Genomic DNA, 24720 nt, shown 5'->3' on the forward strand with positions numbered 1-24720 from the left:
TACAGAGTTGTATGCTTAACTAAAGGTGTCATTCCAACTTAATCAGTATAGCGCACAAACCGCCTCGTGAAAGAATGAAGAGTGTACTAGTGATTTAGGTAGACACTGATTTGTTAAAGATACTTCTGTAGATATGGACTCAAAAACGGGTCCAAAAGATATTTTTAATAGGAAGGAGGCATGGCTTTTTTATGTCAGCCTTTTTGTGTGCGTGTGTATCCCTTCTTTAAAAACTAGGATTTTTTTATATATATATATATATATAACTAAGACACTTTAAATTCTTCAAGTTTTATCCATGCATAAGGGTTGAGAGGAGAAGTAGCAGGTAGCCTCTGATTCATAAGAATTCACGGATTGGTCATTAAACTTAAATTTCTCTGAGCAAAAATTGAAATTCTGGAAAAACTAAAGGCTTGGCATATTAGTCCTATCCGCAAGTAAACTATGCTTTCCCTTCAGACGCAGTGAGGATTTTGAAAACCTGGCCTACTCTCCTCCAGGTTTAGACTGGTGTTCTGGTGGTAGTTTGATTAGCTAGAGTGTTACAAGGAAGGCAACTGCAGTCTGTTATTGCAGTTCTCAGAAGGTGACTACTTTATGCTATGGGACGTGAATAATTTCCTAAGTAGAAGTTATGTGACCACATTGTGGTTATCCTTCTGTCTGATTGTATTTACATCTATGGTGGGTAGCTTGCACCCTTGAAGAATCATGTGTCAACATCTCATCTACAAAGCTTAATTTAGAAGAGCAACAGCTTTCAGTTTACCTTCTGGGGAGGGATAAGGCAGCTTGATCTTAAATGGAGAGTGGATTTGTTGGTTTTTGAACTGTGCTAGTAGTTCTGTATGAGTTGCTAGAACTGCATATGACCTGTCTGTATGTGTTTTTAATTGTGGTTTACGTGACAAACTGCTGAGAGGGACAAACAGCTTACAAAGCACAACTCTGTCTGAATATTGTGTACCTAGTAATGTGACAGATTAGAAGGAAAACTGCCTTTAGTCCAAAGTTGACAGTGCTTGTGGTCAGTTTAACTATATCCTGTTCTTAATGCTTTTCTGTATTGTTTTAAACACAGTAATAATGTAAAATACTTCACAAAAATGTGGTATTTGCCAGGGCAGTTTCTGCTTTTTGAGCTCTAAATTAAGGTGAAATAATTGAATATCTGCATTGTATTTTATGATGTCTTTGACAATAAAAAGTTTTATGCTGCTATCATGGAATGAATAAAAAGTCTATTATTCTGCAAAATAATTCCCCGTTCAATTTATGGCAGTATTCTGTAATTATTCTGATCACTCTGACTTAACTAGAGTTGCATGTGAAGATAAAAAAGTTTTAAGTCCTTTTTTTCCTTAGCAACTGCAGTAATGTGAATCTCATGCATGTGCTTAGAATACAAGACCAGTGTACACTATATTTTGTTGGCTAGTTGCACTTTGCATGGCCATCAGTATTTTGTGTTCGCTTGAGAAGAGACAGAACTTAAGAGCAGGGGTTGGGGTGAGAGGAAGCAGAGGTGTACTGCTGCTGTCATCTCCCTCCATACAGCTGAAGTATGTGCAGCTTTTGTTTTTATTAACAAAGCATGTGAGCCAAAGAGTGTATATCCAGTCCCTATGCCTCATATTTGAATCGCTGTTGTGGTGAGATCCAATATAAACATTTCTTTACTGTTTATTCTAACACATACAGATGTTTTAAAAAAGTTGATAGTGGCTGAAGGAGACAATGTGGAAAGATTTGTTGGATGTATAGTGTCACTTATAGCTGGAGCTGTATTGCAGTAAAAGCATGTTATCCCTTAGAAAACTAATCAAATGTATTCCGCATACAAGTTAAAACCTTCTAAACCCACTAGTATACTAACTTTTCTGCTAGTACAGCAGCTTAGTTGGGGCCTCAGGTAAAATCTTTTCCAGAGACTCTTCTCACAGTCAATTTTTTGTCCACTGTCTTCAAAAATAAAAGCTCGTAGTCTTGTTCCGTTACCTTGTATTGTATAACAGTGATTTGCACACTCTTTGATGCTTCCCAGGGCTGAATTTGCAAGTATGTAAAATCTGTGACCTATTTTGTATGTTTTTTTTTTTTAATAATGAATGCACAAATAAACTGATGTGGATTAGAAGGGTAGGTTGGATGACTAGGGTGTGAAAGCCATGAAGATAAACCAGTCAGGTTACACTGCCTGCAAATATAATTCTTATTCTCTTAAGCATCAATATTTGCTGCATCACATACCAATGATGGGAGGTGGAGAAGGATAGGATGTGCAGTATATTGGTCTGGCTTCAGTAAGGAAGCATGAATTTACACTACTTGTGTTTTTATTTCCAAATAGATTTCCTTAGGCTTGTCAGGGGCAGTTGTCTTTCAGTGAAGCATGAATACATTAAGGTTTTAAGTAATTCTGCAGCACAGACATCTGAGAAGCTTGCTGCGTAATTTAACTGAAAATCTAAGGATGAGCTTTCACAAGATGGCTGAGCCAAACTAATGGTTTGCTGCTGCCTAAAGGGACGGCTGCTCTGTTCCTTCTGAGTAGTGCTCCTAGTTATCCAGTGTTGCCTCTTCCTTTATGTAGACTCTGGCGTCATCTTGATCATTCAGATCACTTTATCTGTTTCAAAACAAAACAGAAAAAACACCAGCCAAACAAAACGAACAGAAAAAAACCCAAACCACTAAACAAACCCCCCAAACCTCATCCCCCAAAAGAAAACCTAATCAGTTTGCTTTCATCTCCCCATCGCCATTGGAAAAGCAGAGTGTTAGCAGGACTTTGTGGCCAGCAGGTAGGGATCTAGGGAATACCACTGTCTTGGAAACATTGAATGCTTTCATTGGTTCAGTAATCACAGGGAGCATGGCTATTCAGATGTGTGCCAGTTAACAAGTCCTCTTTCAGGCTGATTTTATACTTGATTATGCTAGACTCTTTTGTCAGAACCATGAATGATAGCGGAATGTAAGTTCTTCAAGTAAAACTGCTGAAAATACTTACAAAAATATGGGAAGTGCAGTTCAGCTAGTACCAATGGCCTTGTTTAAATTAGATGAAAGCAATGTAGATTTGACTTGAGAGAGATACAGAAAAGTCACCTTTATATCTGTGTATTTTTGTAATCTTAACATTATTTGGGCTATTATTTAATAGTTTCCAATAGGTTGTTTTAAACAAGAGACGTTTAAGAAATATCTTAATCCTTTTTTTTTTTTCTTTTTAGAACTGAAGGAAAGTCATCATGGGAGCATTTTTAGACAAGCCAAAGATGGAGAAGCATAATGCCCAGGGGCAAGGGAATGGGCTTCGCTACGGTCTGAGTAGCATGCAAGGCTGGCGAGTTGAAATGGAGGATGCACATACGGCTGTGATTGGTTTGCCAAATGGACTTGATGGATGGTCATTTTTTGCTGTATATGATGGGCATGCTGGATCACAGGTTGCCAAGTACTGCTGTGAGCATTTATTAGATCACATCACAAGCAACCAGGATTTTAAAGGGCCAGATGGGCCACCATCTGTGGAAAGTGTAAAGAGCGGCATCAGAACAGGTTTTCTGCAAATTGATGAACACATGAGAGTCATCTCCGAGAAGAAACATGGTGCAGACAGAAGTGGGTCAACAGCTGTGGGTGTCATGATTTCTCCCCAACATACGTACTTCATCAACTGTGGAGACTCAAGAGGTTTACTATGTAGAAATAGGAAGGTTCACTTCTTCACACAGGATCACAAACCAAGTAATCCACTGGAGAAGGAGCGTATACAGAATGCAGGTGGCTCTGTAATGATTCAACGTGTGAATGGCTCTCTTGCTGTTTCAAGGGCACTTGGGGACTTTGATTACAAATGTGTCCATGGGAAAGGTCCTACAGAACAGCTAGTCTCACCTGAGCCTGAAGTTTATGAAATTGAGAGATCAGAAGAAGATGATCAGTTCATCATACTGGCTTGCGACGGTATCTGGGATGTTATGGGAAACGAAGAGCTGTGTGACTTTGTAAGATCCAGACTTGAAGTCACTGATGACCTTGAGAAAGTTTGCAATGAGATAGTTGACACCTGCTTGTACAAGGTAGCCAGACTTCAGAGAAGTAGTTTACTGTTTTCACTATTAGAAGTTTATGAACAACTTAAGAATAAGTTTTGGTTGCAGTCTATAAGTATCAAATGGTTTATGTTAACGTGACTTAGACACTAATTACCATGATTCCCACAAAAATGGTGATAGGGGGGAAATAAACACACAGGAGAAACAGTGTGTCTTTCTGGGTGGTTTTTGGTAATGAAGAGTTTAAAATCATATACAGATACATTGTGATCACTGGGAAACTAGAAGCTGATGGGAATTTATGGGCAAGCCAAGGACAATAACTGCCCTTTTCTGTTACACAATGTACTTTACAAAACCTTAACTCTTAAGACTTAATCAGGATAGAGAATATTCTTTCCCTTCCTAATCTTCCCTTCCTTTCTTGGGCATGTAACATTGCTGTCAAAATTACACCAAGATAAATGCAGAATGAATGAACTTTGACTTTGTATTTTGCAGTTCAAAATTTCTTCTTAACTCTATGAAGATCTGACTTCCTAAGTTCATTTTTATTCTGGTTTAATTATGGTATTTCATATTCAATGTTGTGTGATACAGCTCTGAAACTAGCTCACATAGAAGATGGGACTGTTTTCTATAACAAATCTGTGTAATTTTGCCTACAATAGCTTCTACTTTGTATTAATAAGTTGCAGGATGGTGCAGTTACAGAAGAGATTTGAAGTATTGAGTTTCATAGCTTGACACTTAATTTTCCAAAGCCCAAGCTATAAGTCATAATGTAAAAAAGCCAACATTTTTGTTAATAAAGAAACAAGACACAGTCTCCACTCTTGCCACCTGTCTAACAAGGCCATTGTTTCCCTCGTGGAAAAATGTAATTGCTTTCCAGCACTTTGCCAGATTGATAACGCAAAAATATGTGCGCAATTTTTGTCTGGTAATCCTGAAAACAAATATGACGGAAGGAACAGTGGCTTGTGGATGTTCTGAGCTTTGCAATAGCCCACTGTTAGCACCTCCCTGTATGCCCGTATACTCTTGTTTTAAACACTGGGCTGTTCTTGATCTTGCTGACTTCGGTGGATTTAATTGGTGTTAAAAGTTAAACATATGGATGCATGTTTGTGGACATGCAGGGGTATGAAAGGGGTATTGAAAGTAAACCAAACGTTGCTTTTCCTAAGCAGAGTGTGTTTGTATTTTAACATATTCAAGTGTTAGGGTTCTATTTAGTTGGAGTTTTAAATGTTTCCATTTTAAAGAATGCTTTTGTAAAGCTTGGGCCCCTTCCAGCTGGTCTTTTAACAGATTCTCTCAGTTCTAACTTTTTTTGTTTTAAAAGGGAGAAGAAAACCCTAATAGCTGTGATTTTAGGTGGAAGCACTGTCTTAATTCAGCACCTCCCCACTTAGTGCTTTTAAGCAGTAAATGGTTTTATTTACCCAGCTGTTTTCCCAAAATGATTGGATAGTACTTAAGATGGAGCATAACTTTGTAGTTACACGTCACTCATTATTAACGTCAGTTTTTAAAAGACAATGGGCTGTCTGTAATTGGCTCCGTGCAGTCTTCAGACCATGAAAGAGTAAAGAAGAAAGTGACTTAAAAGTTGTACTGAACGAACGGGCAGACTTGTGGAATTCTGTAAGGGGGTGGGGGGAAATTAAGGCTAATGATAATATTAATCCGTAGTAGTAAGCGTTGTTTTTGTGTGTAAAATGCTTTGATGTGTATTTAGTGTGTGGTGTGTATGCATTCTCAAATCATTTTTTCTTTTCCACCAGGGAAGTCGAGACAACATGAGTGTGATATTGATCTGTTTTCCGAATGCACCAAAGGTATTGCCAGAGGCGGTGAAAAGAGAGGCAGAGTTGGACAAGTACCTGGAAAGCAGAGTAGAAGGTGGATCACTTAAAAAAAAATAAGTAACTTTGTTTCTAAACAGACCCCCTGGCCCCCCTTCCCCTTCCAGCAACTAAACTCTTTAACACATACAGGCTTTTTAATAGACCTTCAAGTGCCATTGGCCATCTAGTGTTACGTCTCTGAAAAAGGCACTTTTACAGTCCTGCTGTATGTCATGAAAAAATTCTGCTATGAAAATGCAGCAGCCTGTAGCCCTGAAAATTGTTCGGAATGGCAGAGAAATAATTTGTTTGGGCTCAGTGTTCTTGATGAGTCCATTGACAGCACTAACTTCCAACCAGTAAATCCTGATTCCTGTTATATGGAGTTAAATGAAATAATCAGACTATCTTGCAAAGTGTCTGTGAAGAGGATAATTTGAGTGCCATTTTTCCATGTAGTTATGTACAATTTAATTAGCCATAATATTTTATTATCCAGTTATGGTAGGGTTACAGCTTGATTACTGTCATCTTTAAGGTACCTGTTAATATATTTACTTATTTAAAAGTATGTCAGAAATTTGTCAAAGCTAATCTTTAAGCATTCGTGATGAACAAAGGTGGGAGCTCATTTTACTCTGATAATAACAACGTAAAAATTTTGCTTTAAATTTGTATTTCAGGATTCTTAAACTTTAAACTGAACCTGCAAGGCAAGGTCACCTAACTAAAAATTGTATTTGAAATCAGTTTGATTTAAAAGACTTCTCATTGAAAGTGGATTTATAGTGCCTTTTGGTATTTAAAAATGACCACAGCTTGGAGTTTGTTTCTGAAATACAAGACTTGCTGTATGCATTATTTGTCTAGGTCAAATCTGTTTTTGAAGTGGACTCCAGATATATGTTACAGGTCTAGTTATGCATATATACTCCAAGAATCCTTAATAGCACACAGTGCACGATACGCAGAGTTCTTCACAACTGTGGTATCAGTGATTAGTAAGTTAGAGGAATATATTATGCACTTTTTCTCTTCCTTAACTTGTACAAAGATAACCATGCAGCTTCAGAAATTTCACAGAGAATGAGAATTCTGAGTCCAGACAAATTAATGTGAAATTTTTAAGCACTTACTACCTAAGTAAGTGCTCCTTCAGAAAGTATCACCTTTTTCAAAGGCTTCATTCCCAAGGTCTTGGCAAACTACATCTGCTTTGCCCTTCAACAAACGTCCAGACAGACATTTCCGTCTCTTAATCTAACACTTGCCTAATAGGAGAAGTTGGTGCACAGTAAGCAATAGTGTGAATCTTTTTGACAGCGTAGCAGGAATATCCAAATGCATGGTAACACTGCATGAGTTAAGTGTCAGATGGCTTTCTCCATTTCAAAGCAGTGAGCGGTTTTGCACCAGGCATTTGAAGAGCTAACTATGTATGCCCACTCACAGAACTGGTGAAGAACAAGTATCCTGAAAATTCACACATTAATTTACAGCATGCTAACTCTCCTAATCTGGGCAAGTATTACCTTCGTATCTGAGATGTTTTGTCTGAGTTCAGACAAACTCATGACCTAGAGTATGAAAATATGTTCAAGTTAAGGCTGCACTTTCAACTGGTCTCATTGTAATATTCATGGGGTACAATGAGGAAAGCTGACATTTTTGTACAGACAATTCATTTTGTAAATGAAGAACCTGAACACTGGAACTGCATGTGATTATGGTACATACAATGAATTTGGCTGCCAGTACTCTGCATTTATACAAATACCAAATTTCTGGAATGAGCAAAGTGTGATTCTTGCATAGAGGTAGAAGGATTCTGTATGTAGTTATAAAGCACTTTAATACTAACTTAATGGGATGTTGTCTGAACAACTTGAGGAAATTCATTGTACTTCCCCTCAAGGGCTTTTGCTTCTTTTTCTAGAGTTGTCCTCAGTCTTTTGTCTATTGTTGCACAAAGACACTATTTAAATTAATGAATATGTAGTAAACACTATTGAGCCCAGCAGTGATTTGTATCAGCTGTGTGCAGAATTTGGACTTCCAGGTCTTACTCAGGCGGGAAGTTGAGAGGCCGAACTAAAGCAGAACTTTAAGAACAGGAGTTGATTAACTTTGTTACGCTTGACGTAATTCTTATGCAGTTAAATTGTTTCCTGGTGGAAATGGATAACATAGTATTGGCTACTAAGGTACGACTGCTACAGCATCTGAAACTTTCAACACTACAGCGAATAATCTTGCTGTTATCCTAGGATACTTTAAGAATGGCGGTGCTTAGCTTTAAAAGCCTAATCTTCAGCTGAAGGAACTCGAAAATGTAAAGGGTACTTTTAGAATGATCTTACTAATCTGTAATATCAATTTAAAGTTAAAATTGATTAAAATAGAAACTTGATGAAAATGCATATTATGTATTTTTTATGCACTTCAGTACTCAGTGTAGTCCAACAAGTACTGCGACTTGATACTAACTAACGCACATTTTTTTCTGGTTGTACTTTTATTCCCTCAGCCCAGAGTATATCCTTATACTGTCAAGAAGTAGTGCAGATTTTAAGACTGAATAGGGCTTAGTGCTAATGTTCATCTTGAGTAAGGAGAGGCGATTTGGATTTTTAAAAAACGTAGAAAGTCTTCTACTTACCATGCCACCTAGGACTCTCCTTTTATAAATTTTGATGTGTTTATGGTCCAGACTTAGAGCTACAATAAATAATAATGGTAGAAGCAGCAAGTGTGGAAAAGCATCTTTGTGCTGTTACTTGCAGTAACTCAGTGTGTTACTCCTAAAAGATCATGTGAACTTCATGGTAGAAGCAATCAGTCATTCCAAAATGTTTTGCTATTATTTGCACTAATACATGTTATTGATGTGTTGACTCTAAAAAGAAACTGGTCTATCTTTTTTCTGTTTTCAGTTTTTTACATAAAAACATTCCGTAGTAGGTAATTCTTGCAATATATATACCTATAGAGAGAGAAATACCTTGAAGTTAGCTGTTATATGGTCTTCCTTTTATTTTCACAAAATCAAAGCTCTGGCTTTTTCTTAAACTTTGTGTGGAATTCCCATTCAGAATATGAAAAAGCAGATATGTTTTGAATCCTTTATTTTAGGATTGTAAGTACATTTTTCCAGTACTTGATGCCATGAAAATGTGTAGAAGGTTTAAAAATAAATTAAAGCTTGGGGGGAGGGTTATAAGATGTATTGGAAGAAGACAATTCCAATAAATTAAACACAGCTAGCAGACCGACTCCATTTGTTGTGTCTTCAGTGTTCATTCAGTCTGTATCTATAGTTTTATCAAAATATAAATGTATTCCTTTAGTGGAGACTGTATGTTAAATGTACTGCAGTTACAGGTTGTGAAACTGTGTAGCATAGGTAAACTATAAATTCCTTATTTTTGTACAGCAGAACTTTAGCACTAGCACAATGTAGAATATACTAGATGTTCAAAATTGCACAATAAAGGAACTTGGCAAACCAAATCTGAGATCTTTGCTTCTTATTCAGATTTAAGACTTAAGTGTTAGATTATTTATTTACTAAATACTAGATGGTAAAATTAATTTTGGCTATAGATTTTGAGGAAATGGCAAGGGTTTTTTTGAGGTGTCTGTGGTGTGTGGTGACATACTTAAAATGTAGGTTTTGAAGTAAGCAGCTTAAAGCTTATGTTGCAGAGTTTGACACTGGTTGAGGGCTAGACAGGGTTTCCACTGTACCTTGTAAATAATTTACACAGCCTGACTGCAAAACTGAGCTGATGCTTTTGTAAACACACACAGCCCTGAAAAAGCATTACATGCACAAAAAGTAACTCACCATTGTTGTTTTTAATTATTTTTTTAACTAAAAAGGACTGGATACATGCTGGTTTTAAAAGCTTTTAATGTGCCTTATCTCACTAATTAAATTGTAAAATGGAAGCTTGGTTTGCTCTTCTGGAGTTATCACTTAGGGCAAAAACCGAATGCCAGAGTATTTTTCAAAAGCGGTATTGATGAATTCCAAGTACTTTTCAAGCTGCGTAAATGCTTTATTACATGAAGAATAGTGTGCGTATATGTATGTGCATGTGTATATATATATATGCGCTTAGGTACACATTATTGTATGTGTGCTGCAGTATTCATTTGAAGATCAAGAGCACCAAGTCTTAATAATTCATAACTCTTATAATTTCTAAGAGCTCATGTTTACAGAGAAACTGATAAGATGCATTTTTAAAAATGTGCTTGTTCTTCAAATTTCTTAAAATCCCTATTTAAAGAGTGACTCTTCAGGGGTGTATGGTGTGAAATCTCGAGTTCAAATAAAATTGTGTGCTTATGACTTGGGGAAAGAAAATAAGCAAAACCAGGTCTAACAATAAAGTTAAAGAATTGATTTCTTAGAGAATGGGACTGTAGCTACAGTACAGATTCTCTTCACCCAGAAGTTGGAGTGGATCAGCTTTAAATAACTGCCCAATATTCACATATCCCCTAAGTGACTGAGGATGGAACTGTTTCTTAGATGTGATGTCCCAGGCTTTTAATTTGTATCTAATAGCTCTTAAAATTTGCATTTTGATGTAATGCAGTGAGGTACATGTATTGGCTAATATATGTACAGCCATGGGAGTTATTTTTAATGTGTCTAACCTTTTGTTTCTTGAAAATATTATGCTTTCTATGATGATGATAATCTTTTATCTTCTGTTGCAGTGATAAATCTGATGTTAATATCTGCCTCGTACCTAGGGGATTTTGCTGGGAAGATATTACATCTATTATGCCTAATGTATAATGGGAAAGCCATTAAAGACTTTTTTCACACTTTTATTAGGTAGCTGTGTATCTCTACAACCAGTGTGCATGTTAGCAGTTAGCAGTATATCTTTGTCAAATCTGTTACAGGTTCTTTTTCTTAAGGAACCAAAGTTAACAATTGCCATGTTGAATATGGTCTGTCATCTTTTTTTTTTTTTTTTTAAACATATTAACAGAAGTTAAGCTGCCTTTTTATAAAACTGAGTGTTTCAATCTTTTTAAGTTAAATTTGGACTGCACTTACAAAAAAAGTACTTCTGATTCCCAGAGATCATAAAGAAGCAGGGTGAAGGAGTCCCAGACTTAGTCCACGTGATGCGTACGTTAGCAACTGAGAGCATCCCAAACCTCCCGCCAGGGGGTGAATTGGCAAGCAAGTGAGTTCACATTGATGTAAATGTGGTTTTTGATTTAAATCGAAACTTAACTGTAAGGCCACTCTTAAAAGTGGGGGGAGGGAAGAAGGGTACTAGACAAAGATCTGTTCTGCTATTTTTATTACTCAGTTGTTCTGAATGAAAAGGACAGGCATAACAAGAGTTAACTATGAATCGCTACTAAAGTTAAAAGTCAAACTGTAGTTTTGGGAAGGAATGAGGATTTTTTAAGGGTGGCCTGAGTGTGTCTGTTTTCTGTAATTCACTGGGTTGTCTGGGTGGGAGGTTACATTTGAAGATGCAAAAATAATGCACTGACTTTAGTAGTGCTACACTTTGACAAGAAGTGATACGCATATGATGTTTTGCTTGGCGGCTTTCTTTTCTTGTCTGTAGCTAAAGCAATGTTGTAATTGCTTAAAAGTTTGCTTTCTATCTAGAAAAGTGGGAAGTTAAATTTACACCTCTATATAGACTGGCTTTGTCCTTGAAGAGTTCAGTGTTGATGCCCTGTGCCTTCTCAAATTGATGTGCAGTCTTTAAGGAAGTAATGTACTCAGCTTGTTTGCACACCAAACCAAGTGCTTTTTGGATCAAAAGATTGTTCATGAACCTGTGCTGCGTTAAAATGGATTGGGCACATATGGTACGGACTATATTTTTTAACCCTTCAGAGTATGATTTTTATGTTGTTACACCACAACATGAAGACTCTAGGTATGTAATTGAATAAATGCTAATTGAACTGTAAAGACGACTTCTACAAAACAAAATTGTTCTTATTTGAACTGTTTGACTCTAAAAGAAGATATGGCAATTTTGTATATAATAGCAGCACCTGTTTAGGATGTGTTGCTGCAGTCGTGAAGTATTGATGAGCCAGTTACTAATGAAATATGGCATATAAATTGATTTTTCTCAGTCTCCTTTGGCTAGCGGTAGCATCGTGGTTGTGAGGAAGTGTTGAAGTGATTGACTTCCATGGGATTTTGTGTCTTAGTGATGCTGGTTTGAACAGGGATTTATAGAAGTATGGATTTAATTAGATGTTAGCAAAATTCAAACTACTGCTGCCAATTTGGAAGGAAAATAATGCTTTTCAAGAAAACTGCCTTTATTTAGAATCGAAGATACCTATTTCTTGAAAGATAACAGAAACTTTCCAGTTCATATGTGCAATGTACTTTGTATGTAATTGCTTGTTTTTATTGCTTTGAATTCAGCCTCTCTTTCCATGCCCTATAGCCATTCGCTATGACGTTTGTACTGCTGCATGGTAGTTCCTGACTTCTCAGTGTTACGGGATGATTATAAAACCTATCATCTGCTTTTTTCTTCTGATGCATTCCTTTGTGATTGCTCTGCATGCATGCGTGAGCAGTTGTTCTTTGAAGTTTGTTTTGTATCACAGTTGAAGTCTGCTACTTCATTACACTTGGTCTGCAGAGGGGGATCTGGAAGAAAGTTGCTTTTAAAGTCCGATCTATAATTCCTGTCTTCTACTCACCTCTTTCCTTCCTGCTCCCCCTCTAGAGTTGTTTCCTTATATCCTGGGTAAGGCAAAAGTTTCCTCATCTTTCAGCCTCGCATTGGGTTTTTTTAAGTATCAGTTTTAGAGAAAACCTTTTCACCCTGTGTTTGAAAAAAACAACTCAATTACATGTTGTTTGCAATTTTTCTGTTAAGATTTTGTCAGTGTATTTCCTATCAATGTTTCTATCAATATTAGAGAAGCCAGGAATCCCAGAGGCAAAAATTAATTTCAAGCTATCTTAAATATGCTAAGCAAATTTTTTTTTAAAGGAGGAAACTGTCAAGATGATTAAATTAATTTTTAAATATTTTTTTACCAGACAAAATTCTTAGATCCAATACAGAAGACTGCTATTTGCAGTTTATAATCTTTTTTTGAGAAAGGTTGCAGGAGAGTATTGGACATTTTATTGTAAAAGAGTATTGCTTCAGAAGTGATTTTTTTTCCAGGTTTGCACCTGGAAAGTACATTTCAGGATGTAACACAAACAAAAACATATTTCAGAATGCAATTTTTGTGCATCCACAAAATAAAAACCACACTATTCTCCTATAAAAGTGCTATAATACATGAAGTACTACTGCAGCGTTCGTCAGATACACAAATCACCAGGGCATTCAACGTCCATCAAGTTTTCTGACGCCCTTTTTCAAAGTCAAGAGACATAGCATCAAGCAGCATCGAAGCCTCATCTGAATGTCAGGTTGTGCTCTTCTCCTCCTGAACTCTTGAGTGGTATTCAGCCTTGTTTTTCTTGAACCTAGAGGTTTTAAAGGGTATGGTAGTTGTGTTCAGTATTTAATGACACTTAGTGCTAACTTGGCAGTAAACTTGATTCTATGAATTTGAAACTTCTTAAAGTTTGCATTTTAAATTAAAATTGTACTTAGGGAATTTGACTTTAAAAAAAGAAAAAAAGACACAACCTTACAATCTTGTGGGTTTTTTTTGCTCTAGACGGAGTGTGATTGAAGCTGTTTATAACAGACTGAACCCCTACAGGAATGATGATACTGTAAGTATCCTTTCTCTTACATTGTCTTTCCCCCCACCCCAATTATTTTAGTGTTTTTGTAAAGAAACATATTTCTAGTTCTAGTTAAAGGACTCCTTTCCCCAAAGAAGCAATAGTGTTGTGCGCTTCAGACTATGCTTTATAAATGTTTTCTGCTGCTGCCTTCTGATCATAGTCTCAAAACTACAGTATGGTTGGTTCATTTGTTCTCTGGAATTTCATTATTTCAATCCTGCCTGGGCTTCTAAATGCTTTCCTGCCAAACAGTGCAAAGAGTGATTAATCAGCTTTAAGGATATAAATAATTTTTATAAATATAACGATATATTAATTTTCAAAATGGACCATGTAAGCGTTTGTATTCTTAAGCATAGCGCATCTTACAGCAAGTATGCAGTTGAGGTTCTTATATATCAGTGATCAGGGTGACATGAATCCTCTGTCAGTGGGGGGGGAAAAAGCCAAAACTGTCAAATATGAACAGTGATCCCAATTGCAGTTAGATCACTAGAAACAGCGTTCTGTCGCCAAAAGCGCTGTACTTCATAAAGGAGTTAAATTGACCCTTTACCTATCAGCAAAAATTACATGCTTAGATGTGACAGAAGTGAAATGCATCCAGACATAAAGAATTGTGTGTTGGCTTTACAACTGGGTGCTAGTTTATTTGGCAGTTCTCATATCTTTAAAATAAAAATTCCTAAATAGTGACTGAAAGAGGATGCTTTATCTTCAGAATACATTCTATAGTATGTTACTGTTCTACAAATGTACGGTACACAAACTTCTTTGTTTTGTGGTGAAGTTGGCAACTTGGATACAGAAATTTACATACTGAATAGTTGGCATGCAGCTCCTGTGTTTTTACTCACTACTGCTTTTATTCTTCATCCTTGCACTTGAAACAAGCACAACCATTTTGGTCTTTCATATAATTGCTCTCCTTTGCTACTTCTGGTCTTGAAGAAAAAACTGGAGGTGGTACTTCTGCAAAGGGTTATTTTAGTGATTTTGATTGGGTGGTTGTTTTTTTTTTTACTACACCTCCGTGCCAACTGTTCTTTATGGTTTGTAGTGAATTCCGTGTGCAAGTTTGAATGAAGGGTGCAGAACTTTAGTGCTAAGAAATTGTCATATGTGGCATTGCTAGAGATTTAATTAGCCTCTCTTCTCTTGAAGGAATCAGTAAGGCGGTACTTTTAAAGAGGAGTAATATTTCTACCTCCTGCAGTCTTAGTAATGATAAGGGAGTAAGTATAGCTTTGGAAGCACCAGCATACGCTGCTGTTAAAGCCCATCATGGCCCTTAATTACTTAGGGGAAGGTAGCAGGTAATGCTGAAACAACTGAAGACTGCTGTACAAAAGCAGTTTTCTCTGATGCCTCTGCTCCTGACTTGGCTGTTGCTCAGCTACTGAGCTGTGGTCCCACTTCTCAGTTGTGGTGTTAACCTGTGAACCCAACTGATGAGGCAGTTAGAGAAGGCTGAATATAGAACAGTCTAAGCAAGAGAAAAGGAAACGGACGTGACACAAAGGCAAATGGATTAAAAAACACTTACTAGAATTAAAAATTCAATTTGTACTAAGATTTTTTTGTTTAACTGATAGCAGGAACCGGTTAAACATTTTTCAGGGGTGTGACAGTTACACAAAATCCACTCTTGCCTGTGGGTCCAGATGGACCAAATTTTAGGGGTGCTCAGGTATTGGATGCATGGTTGTAATGCCATGTAGTGTGGCCATACGGTTGTGATTTAGAGCACAGCATGTCTCTGCTTCCCATTTTTTTCTTAAATATTCTTTTTTTTCTCCTTGTGGTTTTATTACCACCCAAAATTAGGGTTTCCTGCAGTTGCCCAAACTACACTTCTCTAACCTTAAATTATAAGTGTTTTGATTGATCTGAATTACAGCAGGGTGTCAGTTGATGACTGTATCATCCTATGCATTGAGGGAGGGCTGAAAACACAAAAGATGGTAATGATGATAACAAATGGCACGAGGCACATCCTGCTCTTTAATGCACCTGTGTAGTAAGTGCATCTATTTTGTATTACTTCTGTCTACTCTCGGAATGCTTTTGAATGATGTTCCTAGGATAGTGTTTTGAGGATTGATAAGGCTATTATAAAACACTTGGAGAGGTTTTGAAAGGTCTTGGTACTAATACGCTAATTAAGCATATGTGATTTTTAGGTACTCCTTAAATGCTATTTCTGAAAGGGGAGAGAAAACAGACTCCTAAAATGATTTAAGTCTTTACCCTTTTCCGTCTGGATTATCCAGAAACTGCTGTAACTATGGGCACTCCAGACTTTAAAGGGTTCCTTCTTTTTTCTTTAAGGACTCTGCCTCAACTGATGATATGTGGTAAAACTGCTCATCTAGCTGTGGAGTTCACGTTTCATCCTTCAGATGGAAGTGCAGCCCAACCTCAGTGACCCTTCTTAACATCCATCCTCCACCTTAATTAAAGAAGGGAATATGACGTGTTGGTGAGAGTGACTACAGCAGTACGACATGTAGCCCAGGAACTGATCTTTTTTGTAAAACAGACTTCTGTAAACGTGATTTCAAACCATAATTCATGTTGTAAATCAGACTCCAGCAATTTATGTTGTATGATTTTGTTTTTGTAAAGTGCAATTGTCTTTGTACAAAATGCTCATATTTAATTATGAACTGCTTTAAATCACTATAAAGGTTAGAAGAAATGTTTGGCTTGTGTGATGCAACAATATATATCCCTTTAAATTCATGTTGTGGTTTTGGATTGCAAGGACCAGCAGCCTAGCCAGCTAGGTGCTCGAGAGGTGCACAAAACTGTAAAGATATTTTTTTGCTTTATATGAAAGGTGAACTTGTGGGCAACTTACCAGAAGTTACAGTGTGTGAATTTGCTTGGCAATGGAAAAACAACTAAGAGTAGTGCACATTCTTCAAAAAATGTGTATCATTTTCTTGGATGCACTCCTACTCTCACATTGAGTCAAAGGGAGTTTGATTTTTGACTTCAGTGGGAGTTAAATCATGTCCTATTAATAGTGCCGCGTTCATAGGCGTACGAACCTTGGGATTAGAATGCCTTGATTCCTTGCACCTCTTTTTTTCATTAACCCTTACCTGAAACTACTAATCACTGAGCACGAACAGGCAGCTTTCTACATATAGTAGGAGTCTGCAACATTTTTACAATCCTGATTGGCTGGGTCTGCTGCTGTTCCAAGTAAAATACTTTGAATTCCATTTTATCAATAAAGCTTGATTTAACAAACAAGAAATTTATCCATAAATGTGTAATTCCTTTTTTCCTGCCTTTTAAAATATCAGTGCCATTGTAAATGATATTTTACTTGTGGAAAAATATTTTTATTAATTGGTAGCCCATTTTTAAAATGGGAAGGATTTTGATTATTGCTCAAGACATAGCCATATGCTAAAGGATGATGTGGGATTAATCCGTTACCCTGTTTTTTACAAGGGTGAGTTTTTTCAGGCTTTTTGGTGGTGTTGCTTTTTTTTTTTCCCCTCCCCACTGAAAATGTGCATTGGTTTGAATTTGCCTACTGTTTGATAAAAATACATTTGTCAAAGCCTGACAATCTTTAACGTTTTATGGTGTGTGTTTTTAATTGAACCACTTACATAGAATGAGACTAGTGGTTAAACAGTACTTGTGATTTGAGATATAGCATGTTGACAGTATTTAACTGTTCGTTGTTTAAAATTCTAATTTAAAATTTTATAAGATAATAAACTAATTTGATTTAAGCTTAGCTTTCTCCCATTGAGCATAAAAAAATTCTGTTTTCAAGTCAGTCGTGTTTGCAAAACTGCTGTTTTGTGCACCTTGTATTGTCTTTTTGGTTGAGAATATTGTAATATGTAGTTTACTCATTTAGTAGGCAGATTCCCCAAAAGGAAAATCAGTATAACAAGTAGATTGTAACATTTACTGCAGTTAAACAGAATCAAAACTTGGTGTATAATTACTTTTTGATAGGAAAATGTAGTACAATGCATTTTGCTGTACTTGTCTTTCCCTAACTTTGAAATATACATATTTGTATATATAGCCTTAAACCTAATGCAGAGTTAGGGAACACTGAACAGTGAAAAAGTAACTTATAGTGTCTTGGAACTAAGTATAGTATATACCAGCAAACTTTTCTTTTATCCCTCTTGTCTGTGTGGAGTGCTTAAACGTAACTTCATTGTATTCAGTTTGTAATCTGTTCAAGCATGAATGAAGAAAACATAAGCACTATTTGTATTTATAAATTTATAGCAATTTTTGCTTAAGAACCAGTTCCTTACCTACCTATGAATAAATGCTTAAAATGTCTAATTTTGTTGTAGAGTGCAAGACTATAATAATGTTAAGTTATAGCTTCACAGGCACCTAATTAACAAGCATATTTAATAATACATGGCGTATTAGTTCAAAAAGCTAAACCTAATTTAGGACGAGGCAGATAAAAGTTCTGTCCTTTTTCATAGAGACTAAAGTTTAGTTTTGGGAACTGCAAAACCTCGAACTGGACTGTGGAACCTTTGAGTTTTAAACTTTAAAAATTGGAAGCAAAACTGTGGTGTGAAAAGCCATACTTCAAACTATAATCGCTTGAACTCTCTCAGTGACAAATGATATATTTGAAGCCTCCTCTTATGAGGTCTCCTAAAGGTTAGAAAGAAAATAATTCTGCTATTGCTACAGGCGATGTAACTAGGTTTGAGGGTAGCAGAAGAAAGCCCGTTTCAGGCCTTTCTCTCTCCTGCCGATGTTCAGCATTTCGATGAGGTCAGAGCACTGAATCTATTATGTATGCATAAACACTGCCATTTTAGATACAGATTTTGATTAAAATATATACGAATTAAGTATATAAAGCATCCTAGAAAAAAGGTAAGCTGTACTTTTCACTGCTCTGAAAAGAAAAAGGCACTTTTGCACCTTTGTGCATCTCCTTCTTGCACCAGAAACTTTTTTTTAAATGCTAAAAACATTAGCACCTCAGGGGCAAGGCAGCAATTTTTTTTTAAAGTATTTTGTGCTATTTATTTCCATCTTGGAAAAAGATTCCTGTGTGACAAACATGAAAATTGTGTGATGTTAAAAGATGTATTTTTAAATACGTGTTCAAATAGGATGGTCCCAATTTGCTTGTTTTTAAAAGGAAATGAGATTTGTAAAGCTACTTTGCTTGGTATGCCATGCAACTTTGTTTTCCTTCTACATCGGACAGCTTCACTGGCTTCGGTTTCTGTGAGTTTTGTTATAGTCAGATTAAATGTTTCCACTGATGCTTCTGGGAGAATACCTGTACTGCTTTATAAACAACTGTTTCAGTTAATCCTCGCTAATTCAGCATTGAAATATGTTCAAGACAGAGGCTTCTAAAATGCATTTTAAAACAAATGTTGGATTAACTAAATGCAATTACATTAAATAGGGTCCTAGATTTGCAAGGCTTTGTAAATCCATTGTATCAATAGAGTCCCTGATACATGTGGTGGGGCAGGAGCCTGCAGGTCCTGTGCAGGTTATGAATCTTTCAGCTGGCTTGCTCTTACCTACCCAGGGAGCAGCACCACAAAGGCCTTGACGCGTGGCTATCGTTCACTTTAATCTTCCAGTAGAAGTCAGAATTGGGGAGAGAAGTTTCATCTGCTTGTCCTTAAACTACACTGAACGGCGGTAATCCTAGGTTGTGTCATACTAGCAAGATGCCTGATGAATATTACGCAGCCGATGAGTGATAGTAGCACTTACCTTGATCGTTCATGCAGGTGCCGAAGCTATTCATTTTAATGTCTGCTTAGGATAAACTGACGTCAGCATCCATTAAGTTGTTTATTGCAAAGCTGGTACTGTCTGAACTGCATAGGTTAAAATCTGAGCCATTTTGCTCAGTTCAATAACTCGAAGCGGTGATTTAAGAAAATTAGGGAAGAATTTTCACTTCAGTTGATTCCCTGATAAGAATCTCATCTTAATTTGTTACACTGGGATAGGATAGACTTCCTATTGCATTTCACTTTTTAGTAGTTTATGAACTAAGGATATGGTTTCATGGTCAACTTGTATCAAGGCTAAGCCACTGCTATAAGCTTGCCCTTTTTGTGCCAGCAGTCGTGTTTTCATGGCTGTGCAGTTAAGAGGGGGGAAAAAAGCCCCAAACGGCTGTACTCTTCAGGTGGGTAAGTTGATGTATCAGCATCCCATAGGTGGATTGAGAGCAAGATGCAGAGTGGGGAGACAGGACTGAGAGTAAAGGAATGGTTGCACCGCCCCTTTTTGCCACAGTTTGGGAAACCAGGCCCTAAATACAGATTAATGATTGACCTATGTAGGGAGTATCGAAGCCTTTGCAGACTCTATACTGACGACAGATGTTTTGTGTTGGTAAACGTTCTTTTTCTTAAAACTGGAATTGTGAGACTTTGGGTTTAGTGTCCTCTTATGTATGAGTTCCATGTTGACAAACTTACTTTCTGTTCACTTTCTCTAGATGTACGTACCTCAGTCCTGTGGGATAGACAGCACGGCTGCCACAATTAAGTTAATGATAATGGTTGTTACAGTTTACCTTTTTCAGTGTACATCAGGATTTCATCATGCTGAGATGTTCACCTTCATCTCTACCTGCACCTCCTCGAGTTGCTTCTATGCACAAATGACTCGATACACTTAAATTTCTTGATATTTAAACTTGGCAGTGTCCATAACAGGCTAACCTTTTGTAAAATGTTACCCTTTTCCTCACCATTTGGCAAATACAGTATTTTAATGCGAACCTGATTTACCTTGCATAGGTTCAGAAACAGCAAAGCTGTGTAGAGCTATAGAGCTGTATTGGACAGTTTTCTGTAGAAAATGAATTGTTACTCTGTGCCATGAGGTGTGACAATAACGTCTCCTAGATGTAGCTCCTTGTTCCTACAGCTGTGTGTGTTTGAGATGATCACAACTCAAGCCTTTATATATCAATACAGGGTGTAAAGTCTCTATTTGGCTGGATAGATTTATTTTTTTTTAACTCTTAAGTGGTAAAAAGAGGCTCCACATATGGGATTCTAGGATGCTGCAGTGCATAAAATGAATGTGATTCCTGTTATTAACTGTAAAAACGGAGCAAAATTTAGAAGTAACAATCTGGGGCTAAGTACTTTTGACTGATCTGTCTGTGAAATACTGATTAGAGGGTCCGATCTTTTGGTGAGCTCTGTCTGAGCTGTCTCTGTGCACTGCTCGCAGAGTCTGCCGGTCTCTGCAGACCCAGCTGTGCACCTCCTGAACCTCTTCCAAGCCCTATTTTGCTTAATAATGTTGCTTTGTAAATGAGGTAGCCGTCACCTGGGCAGTGACATTTGTTCAAGAATGGCTGTGGCAGCAGTTCAAGAAGCTGTAGGAAAACTTAAAGCTTTTCTTTATTCTCATGGACCACTACATGCTTTCAAGTTAAAAAAAAAAAAAAAAAAGAACATACAGCGTGCTAAAAGTTGAGTTTACATTATCTCCCACTGCAAACTTGGTTCCAGAAAAATCTCCACAAATTTCTACTATTTGCTTAATAGGTGAAAAAAACATCTGAAGCTTTGATCTCCCGATGGTGTCAGAGTTGTTGACCTATAGTGACCTAGGCTCTGTGCATATTCCTTGCTTTATCTATGTTTTTACTTGATGTTCTGTTTGAGTAGCAGTAAACCAGATCTAGGGCTTTTCCCCTCCTGTAGACGCTCTTTCTAAAGTCTTTTCTTCCAAGCTAAGAGAACAGGAGTGATAATTGTGTCTTAGGAAAGGGTTTTGGGGGAGGCTTGCTTTATATGCACCAACAACTCCCTAACCTTTGCAACCACAAAACTTGGGAAAGTGGGCTTAAGTCTAAAAATGCCTTTTATAGAATTAATGAACTAGGTCTATTCTGAAAGTGTTAAAACTTCAGTAGAGGTGGGATGACAGGTCAGATTTCTAGACTATAAATTAAATTGGTTTATGTCTATCCAGATTTTTACACGTAATTCGTACTGATTCCTGCCCAAATGCTTTTTAAAATATGACTAGGCATCTACTTTTTTCTTTCTTTTTCCCCCCAAAAGGAAGAATAAAACCAATGGTCCTTACTCCTGTGTAACCAGCCATTTATTTGCAAGGGTGAGTGCTGTGTCAGACAGTAACATTTTCCTTTAAGAGCACTACATCTGCACTTCTCAGCGCACTCAGTAACATTGAGCTAAAACTGAAATTCATTTTTTGCTTCCATTAACTGTATGGCTCTGAAGAGCTGGGGGGAGTGTGGTTTTTTTACAGCTAAAGTAGACAGGACTCTCAATACGTATTGTGAGTAAGCCTCCAGGGTTGAAGGAGGTGCCATTATTTCTTCTGAGAAATATCCTCGAGTATAAAAATGAGAAAACTGAGACTGGCGGGTCATAAACCATTATGTACTTTTACTTCTATCAATGGCGGTAGACTATGGTCCAGAGTTTAATTTTACTAGTGTTACTGAATTCAACCCAGTCTGATTACTGTGATACAGAGTAGCCGATTTAATTTTCATTGTTGGGATTTCAGGCCAAAGCATAGTATTTTTGTTCAAATTAGAGGGGAAACTTAAATTAAGCTAGTCTTGGGAAAATCTGGCACATACTGTATGTCCTGCTGACATTGTTGGAGCTTCACTCACAATATATAAAGTTTGCACATGTATTGTTGGAGCCTTAACCGTCCCACTTTTCTTGCAATGAAAAAGAAATGTAATCTTCATTCGGTTTTGGTTTTGAAAAAGCTTTTCAAAACCAAAGGGAAGAAGGTAGTAATGTTAAAGCAAAATATTAGATTAATTGGAGATAACAGTTTCATAGTTCTTTAAACATGGAAGTCAGCATTTTTTTCTTTTAAAACATCAGAGGGGCACCATTTAAGAGGTTCGGTCTTTGATGTAGTGCTTTTAGCTGAAAAGAATGAATAAAAGAATTAAACCCAAAATGAGTTACCCGGGTGGAGAAACAGTGAGACCCTAAAAATCTAGGAATAAATGTGCTGAGTTTATGTAGCGTTATCTCCGTGTCCAGTGATGGACCTACTGAAAGGATCTTTGTTGGCGTTTGTAGGGGAGCTTTGTATTCTTGCCGAGCGTTTGATGCCAGACTGGCAGGTCTGCTGCCATTTGAAATTTCCAGACTCTTTAATTGGGAACTGGGCATTGTACAGCAGAGTCCCCAGTATGGGAGGTGCTACAGTACCTGTTACCACGCGTCTGCGGATTAATGCTGTGCAACGATTTTGATGCTGGAGGTCGGGATTTCCTAGCGTACATTTTATTGATGATGGTGTGATTCGCATGACCTTGAGTACCAAGAGTTAAGTTGTATTTATTAACCACATCTAACTCTTTGGTGCCAGGAATCTAGTTTTTGGAGTAAGTGCCAAATTATGCAAACGTTCTTGGCAAATCGTGCCGGGTAGTTCACTACTCGGAAAACCAGCGACGAAGGGTTAATACAATACAAAAGCCTGGATTCTCCTAGCCAGAGAATACTGGATGTTTGAAAAGTGTGAGTTTTGATTTCCAGAACCAGCTGCTTTATAAATCTGTCAAAGCAGAGATTTTGGTTTCGAGCATCTGTCTTGTTACTAAGACCACGTACAAACATGCTGAATTAGAGAGTTTTCACCTGTCTTCTCACAGAATTGACTCCACATCGTATTATAAGAGTCTCGTTTGTAGTGACATGCTGTGCCTGTCTTTTTAGAAAATTCATGACCTCTTTATATCTATTTTGTGGAAAGTGTAACTTTTTTCATTGATGACCTGTATAAATGTGTGTTACGAATGGAGAGATTTAAGCTTGAAAAGCATGTTTGCAGATTACACGGTTTCATTATGGAATTTATAAATTTAACAGAGTAATATACAAGAGCATAACTATTTTCCTGAAGTAGAATGTATAACAATATATAATAAATTATTCTCCACATAGTTCACCCACTATTTACAGTTTTACACAATTCAAACTGTATGTTTACAGAAAGTTCAATAAATGTATATTTTGTACTATGTACAGATTCCTGGTCCCAAAGAAAACGTGTGAACTTAGTTTCTAACTTAACATTTGAGATTGTACTTTTCTTTTTCTTTTCTTTTCTTTTTTTTTTTTTTTTTTTTGGTTTGGAATTAGTTAAACTGCATTATGCCTGTCGATGGTGGAGGTTTGCATTGGAGTAAATGGGAATTGGAAATATTTCTAATCTACAAAAGCAATTCCACTAAATAAAACAGGCAATTACATTGTGTGTGTGTATTTGAGTTGTATGCTATAAAACATTTTCACATCTGTTTTATTGTCACTAATTTACAAACTTATGAGGCCTCCTTCAGTTTTCTCATTCAAGCTAGTTACATTAAAATGGAATATTGAGTGCCTATTTTGGTCATTTGTTAGTCACAGTAATAAAAATCCCCCTTTTCACTGTTTTTCCCCTTACATGTTGAAATTCCAAGATAAAGCAGCTTGTGCTTGGCTCTGCCACGGTGTTCCCCAGAGGCCACCTGGTCTGGGGTTTTCAAGAGAACCACGGATCAATTAGGATGCCCAACTTTTGGAAAACCAGGTCACCCAGGAAGAAAATATGTTTGTGTCTTCTGTCCTGTTTTGGTAGTGTAAAATACAGGATGGACTTTTGTAGTGTAATTTATAAGAATTCCAGGACACTAAAGGATAAAATAAATCTTTACACTGGTTTTAGCCGGTATGATTTGGAGGGAAAATGAGATGAAATGTTATCGGTTCACATTTTGTCTTCTGTGGAAGTCTTTATAGACAGAGAGCTGGTAGGATTCTGACACGGACTATACAAATTAAAGCGGGGGAGGGGGCAGGAGGGTATTCTGCTGTCCCCAGTGACCTGGAGCAAACTTGTCTTCTCTAAAGATTGAGCCCCATCCCTGTAAGGATTAAAAATCAGAACTACTGAGTTGTCAAGCAAAAAGAGGAAATGTCTTTTGTGGATTACAAAACAAAAACTGCTACAA

The 24720-nt window shown here is 37.0% G+C and overlaps 1 protein-coding gene across 2 annotated transcripts in view; it reads left to right on the forward strand.

Moving 5' to 3' along the window:
- The window catches only part of PPM1A (protein phosphatase, Mg2+/Mn2+ dependent 1A), a 29637-nt gene extending 11605 nt beyond the window's left edge, over positions 1–18032 (forward strand). Inside the window, exons 2-6 of one of the 2 annotated variants that reach the window (XM_074583692.1) lie at positions 3240–4091; positions 5858–5975; positions 11025–11133; positions 13625–13682; positions 16029–18032. In XM_074583692.1, coding sequence (XP_074439793.1) covers positions 3258–4091; positions 5858–5975; positions 11025–11133; positions 13625–13682; positions 16029–16058 — 1149 coding nt within the window. In that variant the 5' untranslated portion in view covers positions 3240–3257 and the 3' untranslated portion in view covers positions 16059–18032. The remainder of the gene's footprint in view (positions 1–3239; positions 4092–5857; positions 5976–11024; positions 11134–13624; positions 13683–16028) is intronic. The other variant, XM_074583693.1, reaches the window with a different exon arrangement.
- Positions 18033–24720: the final 6688 nt, after the last annotated feature.

This window comes from Larus michahellis, chromosome 4 (genome assembly GCF_964199755.1).
Source record: "Larus michahellis chromosome 4, bLarMic1.1, whole genome shotgun sequence".
Lineage (NCBI taxonomy): Eukaryota > Metazoa > Chordata > Aves > Charadriiformes > Laridae > Larus > Larus michahellis.